At 48.8% G+C, this 16871-nt stretch overlaps 4 protein-coding genes and 1 long non-coding RNA gene across 6 annotated transcripts; 1 reads left to right on the top strand and 4 right to left on the bottom strand.

Annotated features, from left to right (window-relative positions):
• Window positions 1-3: 3 nt before the first annotated feature.
• On the bottom strand, window positions 4-2162 carry LOC108072970 (uncharacterized). Of its 2 annotated transcripts, XM_017164403.3 has the most exons (3): window positions 1729-2162; window positions 1470-1675; window positions 4-1417 (listed from the first exon to the last, which is right to left on the bottom strand). In XM_017164403.3, the coding sequence occupies exons 1-3, from the start codon at window positions 2082-2084 to the stop codon at window positions 33-35; spliced, it is 1947 nt and encodes a 648-aa protein (XP_017019892.1). In that variant the 5' UTR covers window positions 2085-2162; the 3' UTR covers window positions 4-32. The 2 variants fall into 2 exon arrangements, with proteins under 2 accessions (XP_017019892.1, XP_070140874.1); XM_070284773.1 differs by lacking the exon at window positions 1729-2162 and having other exon boundaries at window positions 4-1406; window positions 1470-1541.
• Window positions 2163-2631: 469 nt separating this feature from the next.
• Window positions 2632-8372, bottom strand: LOC108072900 (uncharacterized). Its single transcript, XM_017164223.2, has 3 exons — window positions 7602-8372; window positions 4165-4548; window positions 2632-4098 (listed from the first exon to the last, which is right to left on the bottom strand). Exons 1-3 carry the CDS (start codon window positions 7634-7636, stop codon window positions 2700-2702), a joined length of 1818 nt encoding a protein of 605 aa, XP_017019712.1. The 5' UTR covers window positions 7637-8372; the 3' UTR covers window positions 2632-2699.
• Window positions 8373-8508: 136 nt separating this feature from the next.
• Window positions 8509-14491, bottom strand: fab1 (fab1 kinase). The gene is made up of 7 exons (XM_017164440.2): window positions 13985-14491; window positions 11605-13882; window positions 9524-11551; window positions 9297-9459; window positions 9075-9232; window positions 8839-9000; window positions 8509-8775 (listed from the first exon to the last, which is right to left on the bottom strand). The coding sequence occupies exons 1-7, from the start codon at window positions 14489-14491 to the stop codon at window positions 8588-8590; spliced, it is 5484 nt and encodes a 1827-aa protein (XP_017019929.1). The 3' UTR covers window positions 8509-8587.
• Window positions 14492-14513: 22 nt separating this feature from the next.
• LOC108072994 (anaphase-promoting complex subunit 13) lies at window positions 14514-15318 on the bottom strand. The gene is made up of 3 exons (XM_017164441.2): window positions 15160-15318; window positions 14721-14867; window positions 14514-14651 (listed from the first exon to the last, which is right to left on the bottom strand). Exons 1-3 carry the CDS (start codon window positions 15169-15171, stop codon window positions 14568-14570), a joined length of 243 nt encoding a protein of 80 aa, XP_017019930.1. The 5' UTR covers window positions 15172-15318; the 3' UTR covers window positions 14514-14567.
• Window positions 15319-15869: 551 nt separating this feature from the next.
• On the top strand, window positions 15870-16247 carry LOC138928127 (uncharacterized). The gene is made up of 2 exons (XR_011444592.1): window positions 15870-15963; window positions 16024-16247. It is a non-coding gene; the product is annotated as an uncharacterized lncRNA (long non-coding RNA).
• Window positions 16248-16871: the final 624 nt, after the last annotated feature.

Here is a 16871-nt window from a genome sequence, read left to right as displayed (position 1 = left end):
TCGATCCAACAAATCAACCAAGGCAGCCATTGCTAGGTAACGGGTTGCTCCTCTGGACTTGCCTCGGGATTTAACGCTTCATCCTCCACTATGAGGGCGACCTCCTTCGGCTTCAAAATCCAGTAGTAGACTATGAGCGTGGCCACGAAGAGCACACCGCTGTACACGATCCACTCCCAGATGAAGCCAATCCACCAGGACTCCCACTCTTCGTTTACAAACCAAATGCTCGACACGGTGATGTTCTCCGCCATGGTTAGGACCAAGTAGCCCCCATACCAAAGGCGAACGCTCTTGAAGCTCACCCGGAACTCCATCAGCACAAAGATGTATATGTAGGCCAGGAGTAGAAGGAAGAGGGTGCGGCTCCAGCTGCCTCGACAGCGGGTTTCCAGGACCAGGCAGGCCAGCATCAGGGCGTAGTGAACACCGACCAGGATGAAGAAGGCACGCGGATAGAAGACACAAAAGGTGGACAGCGCCAGCATCCGCATGATGATGAAGGCGACCCATCCGAAAAAGGATACTGTTTTGCCCGCAAAGTCATCCTGCTGGATGCCATTCACTATCTTTGTGGGCCGCGGAAAGTAAAAGTCCACCACATCTTTGGGCGTCAGGGGAGATGGTGTCTTGGGTGTCTGTGGAATGAGGATGCTGTGATCATCCGCCGCATCCTCGCTCACTTTTCCCAGGAGTAGCTTTGGCGGATGGGGGACATTTTGCTTGATGTAGAGCTGAGCGTTGACCAGAAGCATGTCCTTGAAGGTTTCCAATTGTGAGAGGGGTCTGGTGACCCGACGACTCTTTGTGGTATCCTTATCCGACATGGTTCTACGGAGATCGGGAGTTGGGGGATCATCTTCGGTGGGCTGCAGGACAGGTAGCTCAGGCGGAGCTGTTTTTGGCGGAGGCGGTGGTGCTGGAGTCTCGGGAATGCTGTCCAGCACCTCGATGGTATTCACATCACCCAGATCCTCGTGTCGCACTTTCAGCTTGGGTCTCGTCCCCTGAATCTTTTCCTCGTCTGTGGCATTGTCTCGGGGACCGGAGTGCAATAAAGCCCGAGTTTCCATCTGCTCCAAGGCATCGTTGTCCACCTCGTCCTCGCCCTGGAAGTGCAACTCGTGGGAGGCTTCACCGGGGTTAAAGAGTGACGTTCGGGATCGAAAGTTCTCCATGATCTTGTCCGATTCTGGGAAGCTGGTTATGGTGCGCTCGGACTGGCGTTTCCTTCGCGCAGCCTCGCAGCACAGGCGTTCATTCTGCTCCAACTGACAGCGATGGCCATCCACCTGCTTTGGCGTGGCCCAAGGATAATGGCGTCCCACTCGCCGCTGGCTCTCAATGCGATGATAGCTGGTGGTCACAGCTGCCAAGTCAATGGCGGAGAATACTAGAGATAAAGCCTGGACAGCAGCTGGAAAAATGCAATTTATAAAAACTTTTACGGATGAACCAGCAAAACTTACAGGTCTCATAGTTCCGGAACATGTCCTGGGCGAGCATGTGGTACAGCTGCAGGATAATCTGTGGAGCTGCCTGGGCGTAGGCCTGTATAAACAGATACAGCTCGATATTGGAGGTTTGTTCTGCCTTGGCCAAACACTTCATGCGCTCCACATCGTCGTCGTCGTGAAAGAGTCCCTCGATGGCCCAGAACAGACGCGTACAAAACCTTATCGATGAGAGTTATCAGACCTGACAGTGACCCACATCGCTGCGACTCACCTAAACACCACAAAGAAGGGAAACAGCAGGAGCTTAACGAGTCCAAGGGCAAGGGCAGTGCACCTATTCCTACCAGAGCAGGCACAATCGCGCTGCTCCCTAGAAGTCAACACCAGAAGGAAGGTGATCAGTGGGGGAAGGATCACCAGGACTAATGTACCCGCTCCAAAACCCGGTTCCTTCTGGCTAAAATGCTGGTAGCTCAGTGCCAAGTCCGAGGCAGTTTGGACTATATAAACGAGGACTCCCAGGCAGGCGGGCACTATGTAGGAGACCCATATCCTTGTCCTACTCCTAATCGTGTAGCCGAGTATGTGAGGCGGTGGACTGGCGGCATGGGCCACCTGAGCCTCCATTTCTGTGATGATGCCACTTCTTTTGGGGGAACTCCCTTTGATGTTAAAGTAGAAAGGAGGATCACATCTGTAGCTTGCGAAATCCGACGAAAAACTGAACCTCTATGAGTAACCGCCTCTCTCTTGGGAACCATTATCAGTGCGTGAGATAAGATAAAACAATTGTTAAGGTGAGAAATACCACGTTTGTTTACGTTTTTGCGGCATGAATGAGAGAGTCACAGATTAAAATATAATATAGTTAAGCATGCTAGCTAGTAATAGTAATAATTTAAATTTATAGGAGTAGATAATGATTTATAAAGTTTAAATTAAATTAGCTTACTCCTCTTGTAGCAATTATTAATAATTTTAAACTTGTTAATGTGAAAACTAGTCCATCTTGAACTTAAAATACAGCAAATGGGCGTTGTCCGAATAGGTTTATGAGTGCAGAAATACAGAAGAAAATGTATACTTAATCAAAACCAGCTAGTTAATTAAATTAAATGAATAATTTTCAATATAAAATACAACTCCCCAACCTCTCCTTTTACTTCTTGAATTTATTTACTTTTTTTTATTAGACACATTTAAAACACAATACTACGGTTAAGAGGTGCAGATGCTTTGGACCTAGGAGTCGTACCAGGTCTTTTTCATCCAGTTGGAAGGCTTGCAGGGCTCGTCAAGGACCACAAAGGCTCCTGCTGGCTGCTGCTGCTGCGGCTGCTTCGAGCGGCGACAGCCCACGGCATACTTGGGATTCCCCTCGATGATCGACGAGTTATCCCGGCAGTTGGAGGCATTCTGCAGGACAGAGGCTCTCCGGCCATATCTGGCTGGCTTCTTGGCTGCATTGCCGCCCACATCCTCAAAGTGAGCCGCCGCCGCCGTGGGCTGTACTGGCTCCTTGATCTGTCCACGCTGACGCGAGGTTCTGCGCTTGTGCGGAGCCTGAGGCTGTCGTGCCTCCAATGAGGAATCCGAGCTTTTGCGCAGGCTGCCAGGCATCCCTGAGGGACCTGCATCCAATTCCCTTGGACGCTCTCTTAGCTGATAGTTGTACTGGGCCCGGCGGTACTCTGGCGTGGCTGTGACCTCCGAGGGAGGAACGGTCACCAGGACAGGCGTCTCCAGATCCTCACCCGCCTGATGATGCTGTACAGAGAGGGCGTGATTCATGCCCGAGGTGGGCAGCCGGAAGCAGGAGGTGGGCTTTTGGACTACGGGACGGGAGCGGGGAAAATCCTGGTAATTGTTGCGATACTCCGGATTAAATTCGATCTTGCCGCGCAGCCGGAGAAAGGGCTCCCGCGGCTTGCCACGCTCCGGCATCTCGGTGATGTGCGGGTCTCGGAAGCTCTCGTGGTACTCGGGAATCTCTTTGGTGAACTCCCCGCGCGGACGCAGATGGTCATCCGTCTTGAGGGACTTCTCTTTGGCCACGTGCTTGGGTGGGTCGATGAATTTGTCGCGATACTCCGGCACCTCGGGGCTAGGCTCACAGGCACCCTCGGAGCCGGACACGCGCAGGTTGTCGTCCTTCTTAATCGGAGCACTTTTCGAGTAGTTGGCATACATTCGGAAGCTGTCCCTGTACTCCGGCACGGCCACAAACTCCCCCTGAATCTTGATGCTGCTCATCTGGGGTATGGAGTGCGCCTTCTCGGGGAACTGTTGGACGAACTGGCGACGGTACTCGGACGGCTCCGGCTGCTGACCCTGCTGCTCACGGTCCACGGCCTGGGCCCGCATCTGCAGGTGGCACCGCTGCTGCTCCTGGGCGGCCACATCGCGACGGAACTTGTCCGCGGCCAGCTTGCTGGTGGGTTGGTTGTGATTCCTAGCCGCCAGCTCTGACTCGTCGAGGAAAACCTCACGAGGCAAGATCTTGGCGCTGGGATCCACCATGGGAGCCATGAGGTACGAGGAGTTCTTCATGCCATCGGCGCCACTGGTGGCCTCTCTGCTGGCTCCGCCGCCGTTGCCCAACTGCAAGTTCTCGGGATTGCGAACCGGAAAGGTGCGGGAGCTGAGGGAAGAATATTAAAATTGAAAGATTTAATATAAAATACAAATATTTTGGATATATACTGACAATTGCAGATCCTCGGGCGTGTACCAGTGGTATTTCTCTTGGTGCTCCGACAGCAGCTGCATTAATCCCTCCAGACGCAGCGACGTCGATCGCCTCAGCAGGGATCTGGGACGGTTTTGTGGGCCTTGGCCACGGAAGTGCTTGCGATACTCGCTCTTCAAGGATCCAAAACTGACCACTGGCTCGTCGCTATTGTACAGACAGACGTTGCTCCGCGTGTGCAGCTGGACGGGCTGGCGGCGACGGAAGTACTTGAGGTCATCAACGGCTATATACTCGTGCGGATGCTTGATGGCAAACCGGCTAAGGTCGCCCTGGTTCTTCTGGTTGGCTGTGAGATCCGGCTCGGAGAAGGAGCGATTCCAGCCAAAGTCGGCATCAAAGCTAAGGTTGGGAGAGAAACAGTTGGAGCTGGGTTAGGAGAGCAACCGATTCGTCTAGTCTTTGGCTGCAAACTGAGCGTAAAAGTTACGGTTATAGCTGTTGGTGGTCGTCGCCACCACGACCAAATAACAGGTAGGTTCCTTTATAATGGGGCCAGCCCTTCTCCCCCAAAAGCATTTGCAGTTGGGAGCCTTCCAGGCGGCTGCCTTGGACTTGGTAGGCAAACCAGTAAAGGCATTTTGTTGGCTTTCCACTACCATATAGCCACCTCCCTTGGCCCACCAGCCATGGCGTGTCGGGGCAATGTTGCTAGGCACACTCACAGACATTGGTAAACAAACTAATGAATATGGCAAAAGGATGAAATTGCTGCAAATTAGAAAATTGTCTTTCGACTATCATGGGAGCAGTCGATGGATAAAGACAGGGCTGGTCAGAAGGTGGACTTAGGCGTCAGGACTTTATAAAAGGAAAGGAACCAACAGGGTATGCCCCAGAAATTTCTGTAAGCCCTAATATTTCTGAAGCTCTTCCTACTTTTCATATGAAACCCACCCAAAACTCTCTTAGTTAAATGTTTCAAAATATCAAATGAATTAATATAATTTTCATATAATAATCTTTCCAAACCCTAATCCCCTCCAATCTGCTCCTGTTCATATGTGAAACCCACCCACCCTTTCAATCGATGCCAATCAATAGCTCATAGTGTCTCCGGCTACGTCTCCGTTTCCCTTCCCCCAACCTTTGTTAGTCCTGACAACGACTCCGGGTCCTTGGCAATATCCATATCCGGAAATGAGTTTTTTGTTGAGGCATTGCCAAGGACTCGTGTAGGACTCCCAGCGAGCCATTAAAAATGCACAAGGATTGCCCGTCGTCAAAGCTGAACCTGCGAGCATGCAAATTGCAAGTCTCCCTTTGGCTTTTATGGCCCTTTGGCTACTGGCTAAGCTAAATGTGACCACAAGCACCTGTTGAACGGCTCACCTGCACCTTTGGACTTGTAGTACATTGGAATTTCGAGTTCTCACGTGTGGGAAAATTTGTAGCAAGCGACCACCCCCCACCCAATGGTTATAATTGATGGCTGCCAAATGGTTTATACTACGCAATCCCCTGGCCACGGAGTGTGCGTGATTTGCTGGTTGAATCAGAGAATCAGAAACGGAAACAGACAGAAAGAAGGTGGGGGAGAACCTGGCCAAGTCTGACCCAATTTCAGCCAAAGGAAACTCTGAGAAAGTCAAAGGAGCGCGGAGCTGGCCCGGACTAATCCTGACAATGCCAAATGACCTTTGGCTATTTTTAAAGCGGCGCCAGCCAGCGGAACGTCGCAACCCCATTTAAATATGCTAATCAGTGGGCCAGTGGGTTAGCTGTGATGCCAGGACACTCACATAATTACAGTTGCAGATTTATGACGTTTTAATTGCTATTACACGGCCCAGTCACGCCACGGGGCGTATACGTAATGCAATAAACAAGAATGCACCATTATGTTAACCACCAAACGGACAAGGTCAACCGCAAGCCGGGAATTCGATTAGCTTCAACTGCACTAGCTGCAGAGTTTATATTAGCAGGCTAAACCAAAAGGGCAGGTCTGTATAGTCAGGATATCAGGGATTTCAAATGGAAATGGTGACTAGGATATGATATACACCTTTACTTATACATTTATTTTTTAAGTATTTAATTTCAAGCTACAAATTTAGAAGGAATATTCCGTATTAATACAATATACTTTCTGAATCAATAGGGGTAATGGGAAAAAAGTTCAAATTTTAAATGAATTTTTTTTAATTTTAAATCTATCATAGCTACGCTAAAAATTCATCAATTTTATTTCGGAAAGCAGTTTTGTGTTAGTTTTTATTAGTTTTTAAAAGCTATATACCCAATTTTAAAATTTAAGAAATCATAATTTTTTTCAAAAATTTAAAATTTTAACGATGTAACCCCTTATAAAATATTGAAAAAAATTAAAAAAAAAAAAATTCTTCCGAACACGACCAGAAAGATTCGCCTGTTTATGCTGATCAAAAATATATATACTTTATAGGGCCGCAAATGATTCTTTCACTGAGTTTTATTCTTTTGACTGAAATTATAAGACCCTTGCAAGGGTATAAAAATGTTCGAAATAGGCAAAACTATGACCTATTTAAGACTAGGTCTTTTTACAGACCACTTTTACTCGCATTCTATAGGTTGCCTTGACTTATTTGAATTTTGACAGAAAATAGTAGTAGATAATCAAACCAAAAAAGGGGTTTTATTCGTTTAATAAATCCAATAAAATGTCCTCATGAAAACGCTTTAAACCGAAATTAAAGAATACAATGAACAATAGATTCAATGAATATTTAAAATTAGTTCCATATAAGATTTAATTCTCAGAATTGTTTTTTCATCACAGAAATGTTGAAAATTTTGGGAGTTTCAACTTTGGCGTCGAATTCCAAAGACATGGGCAATGGTCCACGATTGGGACTATTTTTTAGTAGTGCCGTGATGTATTGAGAGTACGTCCCACCGAAAATAATAAAGGTAAGTCCGATTATATAGGCCACGTAATTCAAAATGTCGGCAAACATAGGTTTTTTGTATTCTTAGGTCTACCGCGGAACCTGTAGGTGATGGAAAATAATTTTGTATGGGACTTTTACTCAGGAGCATCCAAATATCATGGAAAACTTGAAATGGTTCGTGTAAATTTTTGGCTGTGTACCTGTGTAATTTACTACTAAGCTAAAGGATTTCCCCTAAAGTCTTTAACAGGATGGTTTTCCAGAAACCTTTTTACCTAAAGGAGAAAAACAAGCTCTTTCCTTCTCTTTATGAAGAAAGGCAGGCTCTCTAATTAAAAGAAAAATTTAAATACATTTAATTGGAATTACTCAGGATTTACTAAAGTGAATTTATCTAATGGAATTCCTTTCACTTTTGCTATATAAGAAGTACTATATTTATAGCCAAAACTTTGAGTTCATAAACTAGTAACTTTTACGTATAACTACCTCTTGTATTATTCATTATAGACCTCTTACCCATCACTGCTTTTCCAGTCGTAGGCAATCGCCATTATTGAGTTTCCTTGCTTTTGGGGCTCTGCACACTTTAATTAAACATTAAATGAGTCTGCACTTCTGGGGGGACGGGCACACACACACTTGAGGCACACACTTGGTCGGCGGCACACACATCCTTGGGCCTGTGGCCAGTTCCTGGCCCCAAAGGCGCCATTCAAGCGCAGCTCGCCGAACCACAACTTGACCGCTCAGATCGTAAATCCCAACTGAAAAGGTGGCACCACAGTCAAGAAGTTAGCCAGTTTTTCGCACGCCAACTTTCCGACACACACACACACCATTGCCTGTCGGTGCCTTCCAACTCCATTTGCGCTTCTGCTCCGCCAACATTTTCCCACGACACGACGACTGACTTGAGGTGTCACTGCGGGGGGATAACAGCAAAAGCTTGGGCGGTAATGAAAGGATTCCATTTTGGCTGTTACATGCAATCGGGCAACACCTCCTCCTCCTCCCGCTGCCAGCACTCCTCTCTTGCAGCTGCAGTTGATTTGAATATGAAATGGTATTTTGATCTGGATTTGGGCCACCCGCTGCAGCTGTCAGAGTTTAGTTGAGTTCCTTAACCCAGTTCGCGGCATTTTGACGCCTTGCTAATGAAACCATGCTTATTGGGGGCCCATTTTGCCTGATTTACTCGCCTCTTAACGATTTCATTTCGCGACGCGCGCGGTCTCCATCATGATAATAATTTCCTTTCCTGGCACGCAACTCCACCGGCCGGAGCACAAGTACATGGCTTTCAATTGTCATGAGCAGCGGGTGGCTTCCGGGGCTGCGGATGCCGGTCAAGGCCAAATCAATTCGCCAGCCGAGTCGGAAATGCTGGCTGACAGAGTGTTGTTGCGAATTGGTTTAGATTGAGTGGGTTTTGTAGTTTACTTTTTTATTTTATTGCATCTACAGCTATGTTAACTAAGGTGTGTTTGTGTGTAGGGTTGATCTCAGACCTTGGAGAGACCCTCCCAGCGATCGGGAACAGTGAGGAAGTAGCGATCCATTGCATCAATAAAGCGCAGCTTGTAGCGTTCGGGATTTACCACCGTGGGATCTTTGCCCTTGCCGCCTAGGATACCCGAACCCTTGATAATGGACTCCATACGCTTGTCCAAGGTGAAGGTGCGTATGTAATCTGTTATACAATATATAGATTATTAGTATTTTACAGGACTTTCATGACTTTGTAAAGGCTTACCAATAATACCCAGAACCAGCAAATTGTTTTTCTTCTCCAAACCCACCAGCATGGAGTAGTCCATGACCTCATTTCGCTCTAGAAAAGACGAGTCCCGCTGAATGGCATCCCTTAGCACAGTTTTGCTATGCGACAGCACATACAGAGGCTTTGACCAGGACACTAGGAAGGAGGTTAAAGAAATTAGCAAGGGTTAATTTGTTTCAATACCTCTCTTTTGATGCATTTATACTTACTTTGCACTAGATTCTCATCTAGAAGTACAATTTCGCCCTGCTGAGTGGTGGGATCCACCAAACGATTCCGCTCGGATCCTTTTAGATCGAATTTCTTTTCAATTTCGCAGCCGTAGAACAGATTTTCCATGACCATCACTGATCGTTCCACTGTTGAGCTGGTTATTAAAGGATTTTAGTTATTAGAAACTCATAAAAGTATTTATTTTTAAGAAAACCCACTCCTTTGTCTTCACGCTGACTCTGAATACCCCAAAGATCTTGGCCAGAAGGGTGGGCAGTTGCTGCTGCTGGCAACGGTCTATGTACTCGAAATACTTTGGGGCAAAGGGCTCAAAGATGCTCATGTCCTTGGAGTTCATTTCCTTGAGTACAAAGCGGTCATCTTTAAAGGAAAATCATACATAAAATAAGCTGATCAAAGTTTAGCTACCTGAAGGCAAACTCACCCAATGTCTTGGAGAATCTTGATCCTGATTTTCCACCCCTTGCCTCCCACTGAACACTGTTGCACAGGCTTCGTGCCAGCGCAATCCTGGACTCTTCCTCCAAGTCCATAGCCTCCTCTGTGGGTCGCGGACCGCCCACATCGCTGGGCTTGCGCACCAGCTCCATTTCAGAGCCCGTGCGACTCTGTGAGATTCTCAACTCCTCGCGCATCTTACTCTTCTCCAGCCGGCGGTACAACGATCTATCCAGCTTGGGCGGCTTCAGGCTCTTGGCGCGCATCGCATCAAACTCCCGGGCAAAGAAGATCTTGCACTGAAACTGACAGCCGTTGTCCTGGAAGGACAAAGTGACATGCGGACTGGGTGGCTGCTTGGTGCGCTCCTTGCTCTTCTCCTCGGAATCGGCAGCAGTTTGAGGCGTGGCTGTGACATTGGGAGCCGCACTTGTGTTGCTGGAGGTACGTGAAATACTAGGACTTTCCTCGGCATCGCTTTGGTTCTCCGCCAGAACAATCTTCCGCTTCAATTGGGGACTTGAGTGGGCAGCAGAGGTGATGGAGGTGGAAGAGGCCACGGCAGCCGCATTGCAATTAAGCTCCACCTCCTCCTTGGCCTTTTGGTACTCCGCCGAGGTCAAGCTGTAGGCAATCACTGAGCTCAGGTCGTTCTCCCGGACATGGATGGGAATGCTGCCCGCTGGAAGCGTGAGATGCTCCTGGGTGGAGAAGGGAGACTGCAAGGGATTCACCTGATTGGTGGAAGGCAAGAGCTGGGTGAGAATCTTCCTGATGGACTTCTTATCCGAGTACACATTCACCGTGTTGGCCAGCAGCTGGTCAATGGAGAACTTCTTTTCCGCAACAGATTGAGCACTGGCCGGGTTGGTCTCCGTATCCTCGCTGGGACACTCCAGGGGATCATTCTCCCTGGCCAGCGTAGAGCTGGTGGTCTTGGGGGCTTCGGGATTACAGGAAACCCCCGAATCCGGCCTCAGTTCCTCGGTGCATATGGTCCCCGAGTCTATGTGATGCGCCTGCTTGGCGGACAGCTTCTCAATCTCCTGCAGCCTTGGGCCCCACAGCTCAATGCTCTCGGCCAGAGCCCGCCTGGCCATGGCCAAGGCATCGCTGGTGTCGTAGGGCGTGGCTCGGCTATCCGTGAGCAGTGTGTGCACTATCTCGATCTTTTGCTTGAAGATAAACTGGTCATGGGTGAGCATCGTCTTCAGGTTCTGCACCAGCGGCGTGTTCTCCTCCTCAGTGGCCAGGTCAGCAATCCTCTCGTGGATTCTCGTGTACACCTCATGCCCTCGCACTGAAAAGTTCTTGATCTCCTCTTGAACCTGGATGCCGGGTAGAGATTTAGGCAGATCCAACTGCAAGGTCAGCGAGGGCAGATCCGTTTCCCAGACCTCAAGAGGAGTATACTGGAACTTGGCTCCCACGCCGCGAAAGCTAAAGTGATGGACGTAGTCCCGGTGGATTGAGTGCTCGCAGGGACTGCTGCCTGGCTCGGCATCTGGCGGCGGACGACGCTTGTAGGCATGGCCATGGAAACGCATCTCCAAATACTTGGCCAGGGACAAGCACTTGGCAGAGTCGGAGAGCGGTATCGTGGGCGTAGTGGCATTGCAAATACTACACCAGGAGGTGAAGTAAATCCTTTTGGGATCAGAACGCGTAGAGTCCTCGGTGAGGTAGACATACACACAGCCCAGGGAGTGAACATAGCGACGGACATGGCCCAGCATAGGAAGATTGCACGAGGGACACATCGAGTTAAACAGGCAGCAGTAGCGCTGCAGGAACTGCTCCAGCATGATGTCATACTGCCCATAGAACTTCATGTCCAGCAGCATAGGGAGCTTGCAGAAGGAGGACACACCCTTGGGATTGTAATGGAAGCTGCAGAAGAGCACAGGCAGACGCTGGTGGTTCTGTGGATCCAGGGCATCCTTATACAGCTGCTCTTCGCTTACCTTCTGCGGGCGCTGGATAAGCTCGGCGTTCTTCTTCTTGGGTCTTAGCACTGGAGAGACAAGGAAGTGAGTTTGGTTTGGTTTCTGGGCTTACCTTACTTACTCGGCGCCTTGCCCTTGGGGAAACGTCCCCCAAAGGATCGAAACTCGGCCAGCTTGGTCTGTATATCGCGACTGCTCGCCGGCGCTGTAATCTTCATCTTCACAAAGTCATGGGCCGGCAGGAGCTGCATCTGCTGGTTGTGGTTCTCCTTGTTTCCAGGTTCTCGGCTGGCTGTTTCGCTGTCCCTGGCCTCGCTCTCCGGTCTCTCCGACGTGCGTGACCACTGCTTGGAGAAATACAGCTCGGCGGGGAACAGCTTCCTAAGCTTGCACTTGCGTCCTTGTTCAGTTTCCAGGTAGGGAAGCGGGAAGCTTAGAAAAGGACTCACCGACAACAGCGTGGAGCTCAGCGCTGTGCGGAAACGGTTATCGTAGCGTGGCTCCACAGCCAACGCTTGGACCACAGGCGGGGCACAGGGTGAGGTGGACAAGGCCTCCGCTTGGGATGAACGCAGGGGGTCCGTAAAGTCAGCCACATTTTCACTGACTATGCTCACAACGATCTTATCCTCCGACTTGCGCTCTGCCATGGTAGGTCTCTTAGCCCGCAGTTCCGCCTCCGTTTCAGGGGTCTTGGGACTCGTCTCCTTGGAGTCAAATATCGAGGGCTTGGGACTCAGGGGCTGGGCGAACTCATTCAGCAGGAAGGACATCTCCAAGCGCCAGTTGTAGCGGGCAAAGAGCAATGCCGAGGCCACACGCTTGACCCTGGTGAGCTCCGCATTGCTGCCGCCTCTCAAGAGGCAGGTGTATCCTCTGGGATTGGTGAGCTTCTCAAAGAACATCAGAGTCTTGCCATTGTAGTTCCTTATGTAAAAGTCATTGCAGTAGCCCAGCTTGGGCATGGTTATATTGGATTCAATGGAGCTAACAATGTCGCACTGCAGCGTGCGCGACAGGCGCTCCATCACCGACAGCTTCACATCCAAAACAAGGGTCACGCCGTACGACCGCAGCAGATCCTGGGCAATGCCAGCCACATTTTTGTGAACCAACACCACATTTGGAGTAAAGCTCATAATCCTAGCACAGACATTGCGGAGGTACTCCTTTTCCTGCAGCAGAACCGTCTCAATGGTCACAAACTTGCCCTCGATCCGCTCGTAGACAATGGGACACTGGAGCAGGAGTATGCGGGGAAAAGGCACATGCGTGGCCATGTCCTTGTGGGCCACATTCTTAGAGAAGGCCACTCCATGAACAATGGTTGAGTCCTTGCGCTTGCCACCCGGCACCTTCTTGAAGTTCACATAGTTTCGAATGTCCATCAAATCGTTGGTGCAGTGCTCTGGCTTGAAGTGATTGGCGGCTGTGGAGCAGAGCATCTGCAGCACCTTGTCCCACTCCTGGTCGAGGTGATTCGCCCGTAAGAGCTGGGCCAGCAGCTGATCTTCATGCTCGCAATAGGACTCCAGCAGCTTTGAGGTGGCCGTGGTGAAGCAGAGATCATTCTCTAACTCATTCTCCAGCTCCCTTTCCTTCTCCTCAGCCATGGACTGATCCATGGACTTGGGTGGCTGCGGTTCCGCATGCGAGACCACCTCAAACTGTGGACTCATTGTGCGTGTAGAGTCTGGCCCGCTGCTGCTCTTGGCAAACTTGTAGTGCAGCGAAGGATCAAAGTCCAACTGCTCGGGATCAGGGACAATGGGCTCGAGGAAACCAGCTGCCAGCATGGCATTCAGAATGGCCACTGCCTGGACTTCATTCGCTGACTTGTTGTTGCTATTGAGGAACTCAATCAGCCGTTGGCCACAGTTCTGGGCTGGCAGATCCCGTTGCATCTCCTCGTGCAGGGTTATCAGTGAATTTGACTGCTGCAGGATGTTCTTGCGGTCATCTATGGACAGGGTGTTGTAATTGGTTTGCGAGCTGAAGCGCTCTTCCTGGTAGCCCACGGAGGTCTTCCTGGAAAGCGGCGCTCTCTGCTGCTGCGGGTGCTTGGCATGCGGCGTGGCGCTGTCCTGTACCTCCAGTTTGTTGCTCAAATGCTGCTGCAAAGCCTGCAAATCCTGGCCCATCTCCGAGCTGGAGGACTTCAAAAAGGTCAAAACTATCTTGGAGCAGTAGTTGCAGACCTTGAGGTCGCCATCACAGCGTATGATCATGCCAGGCACCACCTGGTTGCAGCACTTGGAGCAGAAAATCTGGCCGCATAGCCGGCAGTGGTGCTTGCGCCGAAAGGTGGAGAACTTTTGTGAGCAGTCATAGCACTCTTTGGCCTTGGAATCAGGCATCCAGAAGCGCTGCAGCTCGGTGTCTTTGTAGTTGCGAAGATCCTAGAAGAGGGAATAGAGGGGGAACGTATATAAATACTTGATTCTATATTTATTTATTTCTATTTCGCTTGCAAACTCGTTGCTGTTGCAACTTTCACTCACATTGTTGTTTTTTGTGGCCACTATGTTGCTGATGTGCTTGAGTACATTGGAAACGGTGCGCCCCTGATTCGCTTCGCTGGGCAATGCCTCCAAGCGTTCATTTGACTCGGAATCCTCAGCGGCAGTGGCAGAACTAGAGGCAACTGTGCTCGTGCTCCTCGACTCGCTGGTGGCCCTTAAGCTTAGCGTGGTTGGGCGACTCACAGAGGTTTCCCCTTCAGCCACATCAGAGCCTATCGTTTTGTTTTCGCTAAAAAACTGCGACTTGCCCACTTGAACGGCCTGCGAGGAGGCGGCACTGCTGCTGCTCCCGCTCGTGCCACTTGATATGTCATTGACGGTGTTATAGCTTTGGTTATACACATTCTGGATCTTGTTGACAACGCGCCCAAAGAGCGACTCTGGTTTGTCCTCAAAGTTCCTAGCGAATTCAGTGAGTTTGGTGGGTGAGTGCAAATGCTGGTGGCTAAGGCCGGATGTGGTGTGGCTACTGTTGCTGCTAGTCATATTGATGTAGTTGTTGCGGTGCCCAAAGGCTGGTGGGCGAGGCGGTGGCACTCGCCCGCGGACTCCCGGTCCTTGGTTAGATAGAAGTGATGTTGAGCTGATCAATCAAAGCCGCATCTGGGGCTAAGGAACCCAGGGCCAGATCAGTCCACTTTTGCTCCTGCCAAAGCGCAAAAAAAAAACCAAATCATAAATCTGCACAAAATTAAGCCCGGAAATATAAACTCACCTGCTCGCTCACCGTCAAGTGTGAATCACCGCCGTCGGCCTCCGGATCGGGTAGCTTTTCGCGTGGCACTAGAATCTGGTCGAAAGGCAGTACTTCCATGCGCCAAGCATTGTCCACAATGTCCAGCAGCAGATCGTCGATCGGTGCCTGCAACACACACCAAGAGATTAGCTCCGTGGAAGCAATGACAACGCCCCCGCTGGCGGAATTACGTCACTCTACGCCAAATACTGGAGACACGGTATTGCGCGTATTTAGATTTATCACAATGGGCGCCTTGATAAGTGCGGCCGAGCTGCGACTAATTACTGTGAAGCGATAATTGGCCACAGGTAACGCAGACCAACAGCGACTAGCAGCCGTGTTCCTATCATCGGCCAGACGACGTATCATTCAACAGGCCTTTTCCCTGATCAAATACCAGCAATTGGCCACTTACCTGGCTATCCATCACTTATGGAATAGTCTTATCTGAGATTCGCCAGCCTTCAACCGCCCACCAACTGTTTGTTTAGTCGTTTTTTACACTGATTCTGTAAACAATTGGCGCAAACAATTGTTTTGTTCAACCAAAACAGTTGTTTAGAGATGGGCACTAGCTCACCCGATTAAAGCTCTATCGATAGGCACTTATTCGATAACTTCGTCGATCGATTAGCTATCAACTTGTTGCCATTTGAATTTGTTTGGCAAATAAACAAATAAATAGCTGAAAAGTCAACAAAATAACAAAACAATTCATTTTTGTTTGTGTAACTATTAGTAGGTTCTTTATTTATTGACCATTATGTATGTTAATGGGGGAGATTGACATTTAAAAGAAGCCAAATTTTAATATAATTAAGTTTATTTTGATGATCCAATTGCGAAAGTAGATGTATGTGCTCTAAAAATTTAATTTCCTGTATTACAAGGATTGGTTTTTGGGGTATTTCCTGTACATTTAAGATCTTATCCAATTGTTTTTTATAATTTTTTGAGCAGCTTATTTCCTGTGGCCACAACTGTAATTAAGTATCCTTTTTAGTGTAGTTAGTCCTGTAGATCCGTAAAATGACTGCTTTTCACAGTAATCTGGAAGAAAACTGAAACTGAATTGTTCAAAAAGTTTTAAACATTTGTTTTAATAGTCTTCCAAGTGTTTCTTGACAAATTTATTGAAGAGTTTTCAGATGTTTCATCCTTTAACCATCAATTCCCTTTAAATACTTGCTTTAACCTGCCATAAACGTACATTTTCGGGGTATAAATATAATTCTAATTCCTGCTATATATTTCTACATTAAATAAACTATATTTTCAGACACATTTTGATCTCGTTGACTGTTCCTGTTGAATAACTGACTAGATGCAGCATAGCGCTCTACAAAATTCGCTTTCCAACGTCAGCTATGCCGACATCTTGCCAATTTACCAACGGAATCCATGATCCATGATCGAATGTGCCCGGCCTGTAGAGCCCAAGACATAACACCGAAAGCAAGTTTGCCACACAAAAATCCACGGAAATAAATTCTCACAGAAGCACACAGAATTGTCGTCTATTATTCGGGCTGTTGTTGTCAATGGCTTTTATCAATGAAACGCTTGTTGTTTTGAAAAGCACTTAACAAGTTTTGGGACTTGGAACTGGACGGGTTGGCTGGCTTCTGGCTGGACAGTAGTGGCAAGTGTAATCCGTCAGCGGTGGAGACTAATTGGCAACTGATTCCGAAGCCGAGCGGCGAGCTCAGCACCACACCTCGGCAATTGAAGAAGTTTCAATTAGTTGGCATTTGACACTAACACATGGAGCGGCTAAATACGGGGATTGCGGCCCGTTGCCAGCTCACGCACACCATTCCCGCCGAGTGGGGGTGCTGCCCAGGTGTATGTGTGTGTTAGTGTGTATTACCTGTACCTGGACGGGCGACAGGTAGCAGTCAGTCAGTCCGCCGGCGACGCGACTGTGCGCCGCTTAAGCGTTTTTAGCGCAATGCCGTCTGCCCGGAATATTAATGAACTCCCTTTTTTGAGACAAAATATGAAATGAAATAAGATTTTTAAGCCGTGCGTCCACGTCCGAGTCGTTGTGGTTTTGGATTCGGATTGGGAATTGGAATTTGGGTCCCAAAAATGCATTGTCCAGGGCCAAACAAGGCGCATGCGCAG

The sequence above is a fragment of the Drosophila kikkawai genome, chromosome 2R, assembly GCF_030179895.1.
Source record: "Drosophila kikkawai strain 14028-0561.14 chromosome 2R, DkikHiC1v2, whole genome shotgun sequence".
Taxonomy (NCBI): domain Eukaryota; kingdom Metazoa; phylum Arthropoda; class Insecta; order Diptera; family Drosophilidae; genus Drosophila; species Drosophila kikkawai.
Note: the sequence above shows the minus strand (reverse complement) of the source record. Positions and strands in the feature narration are given on the sequence as shown.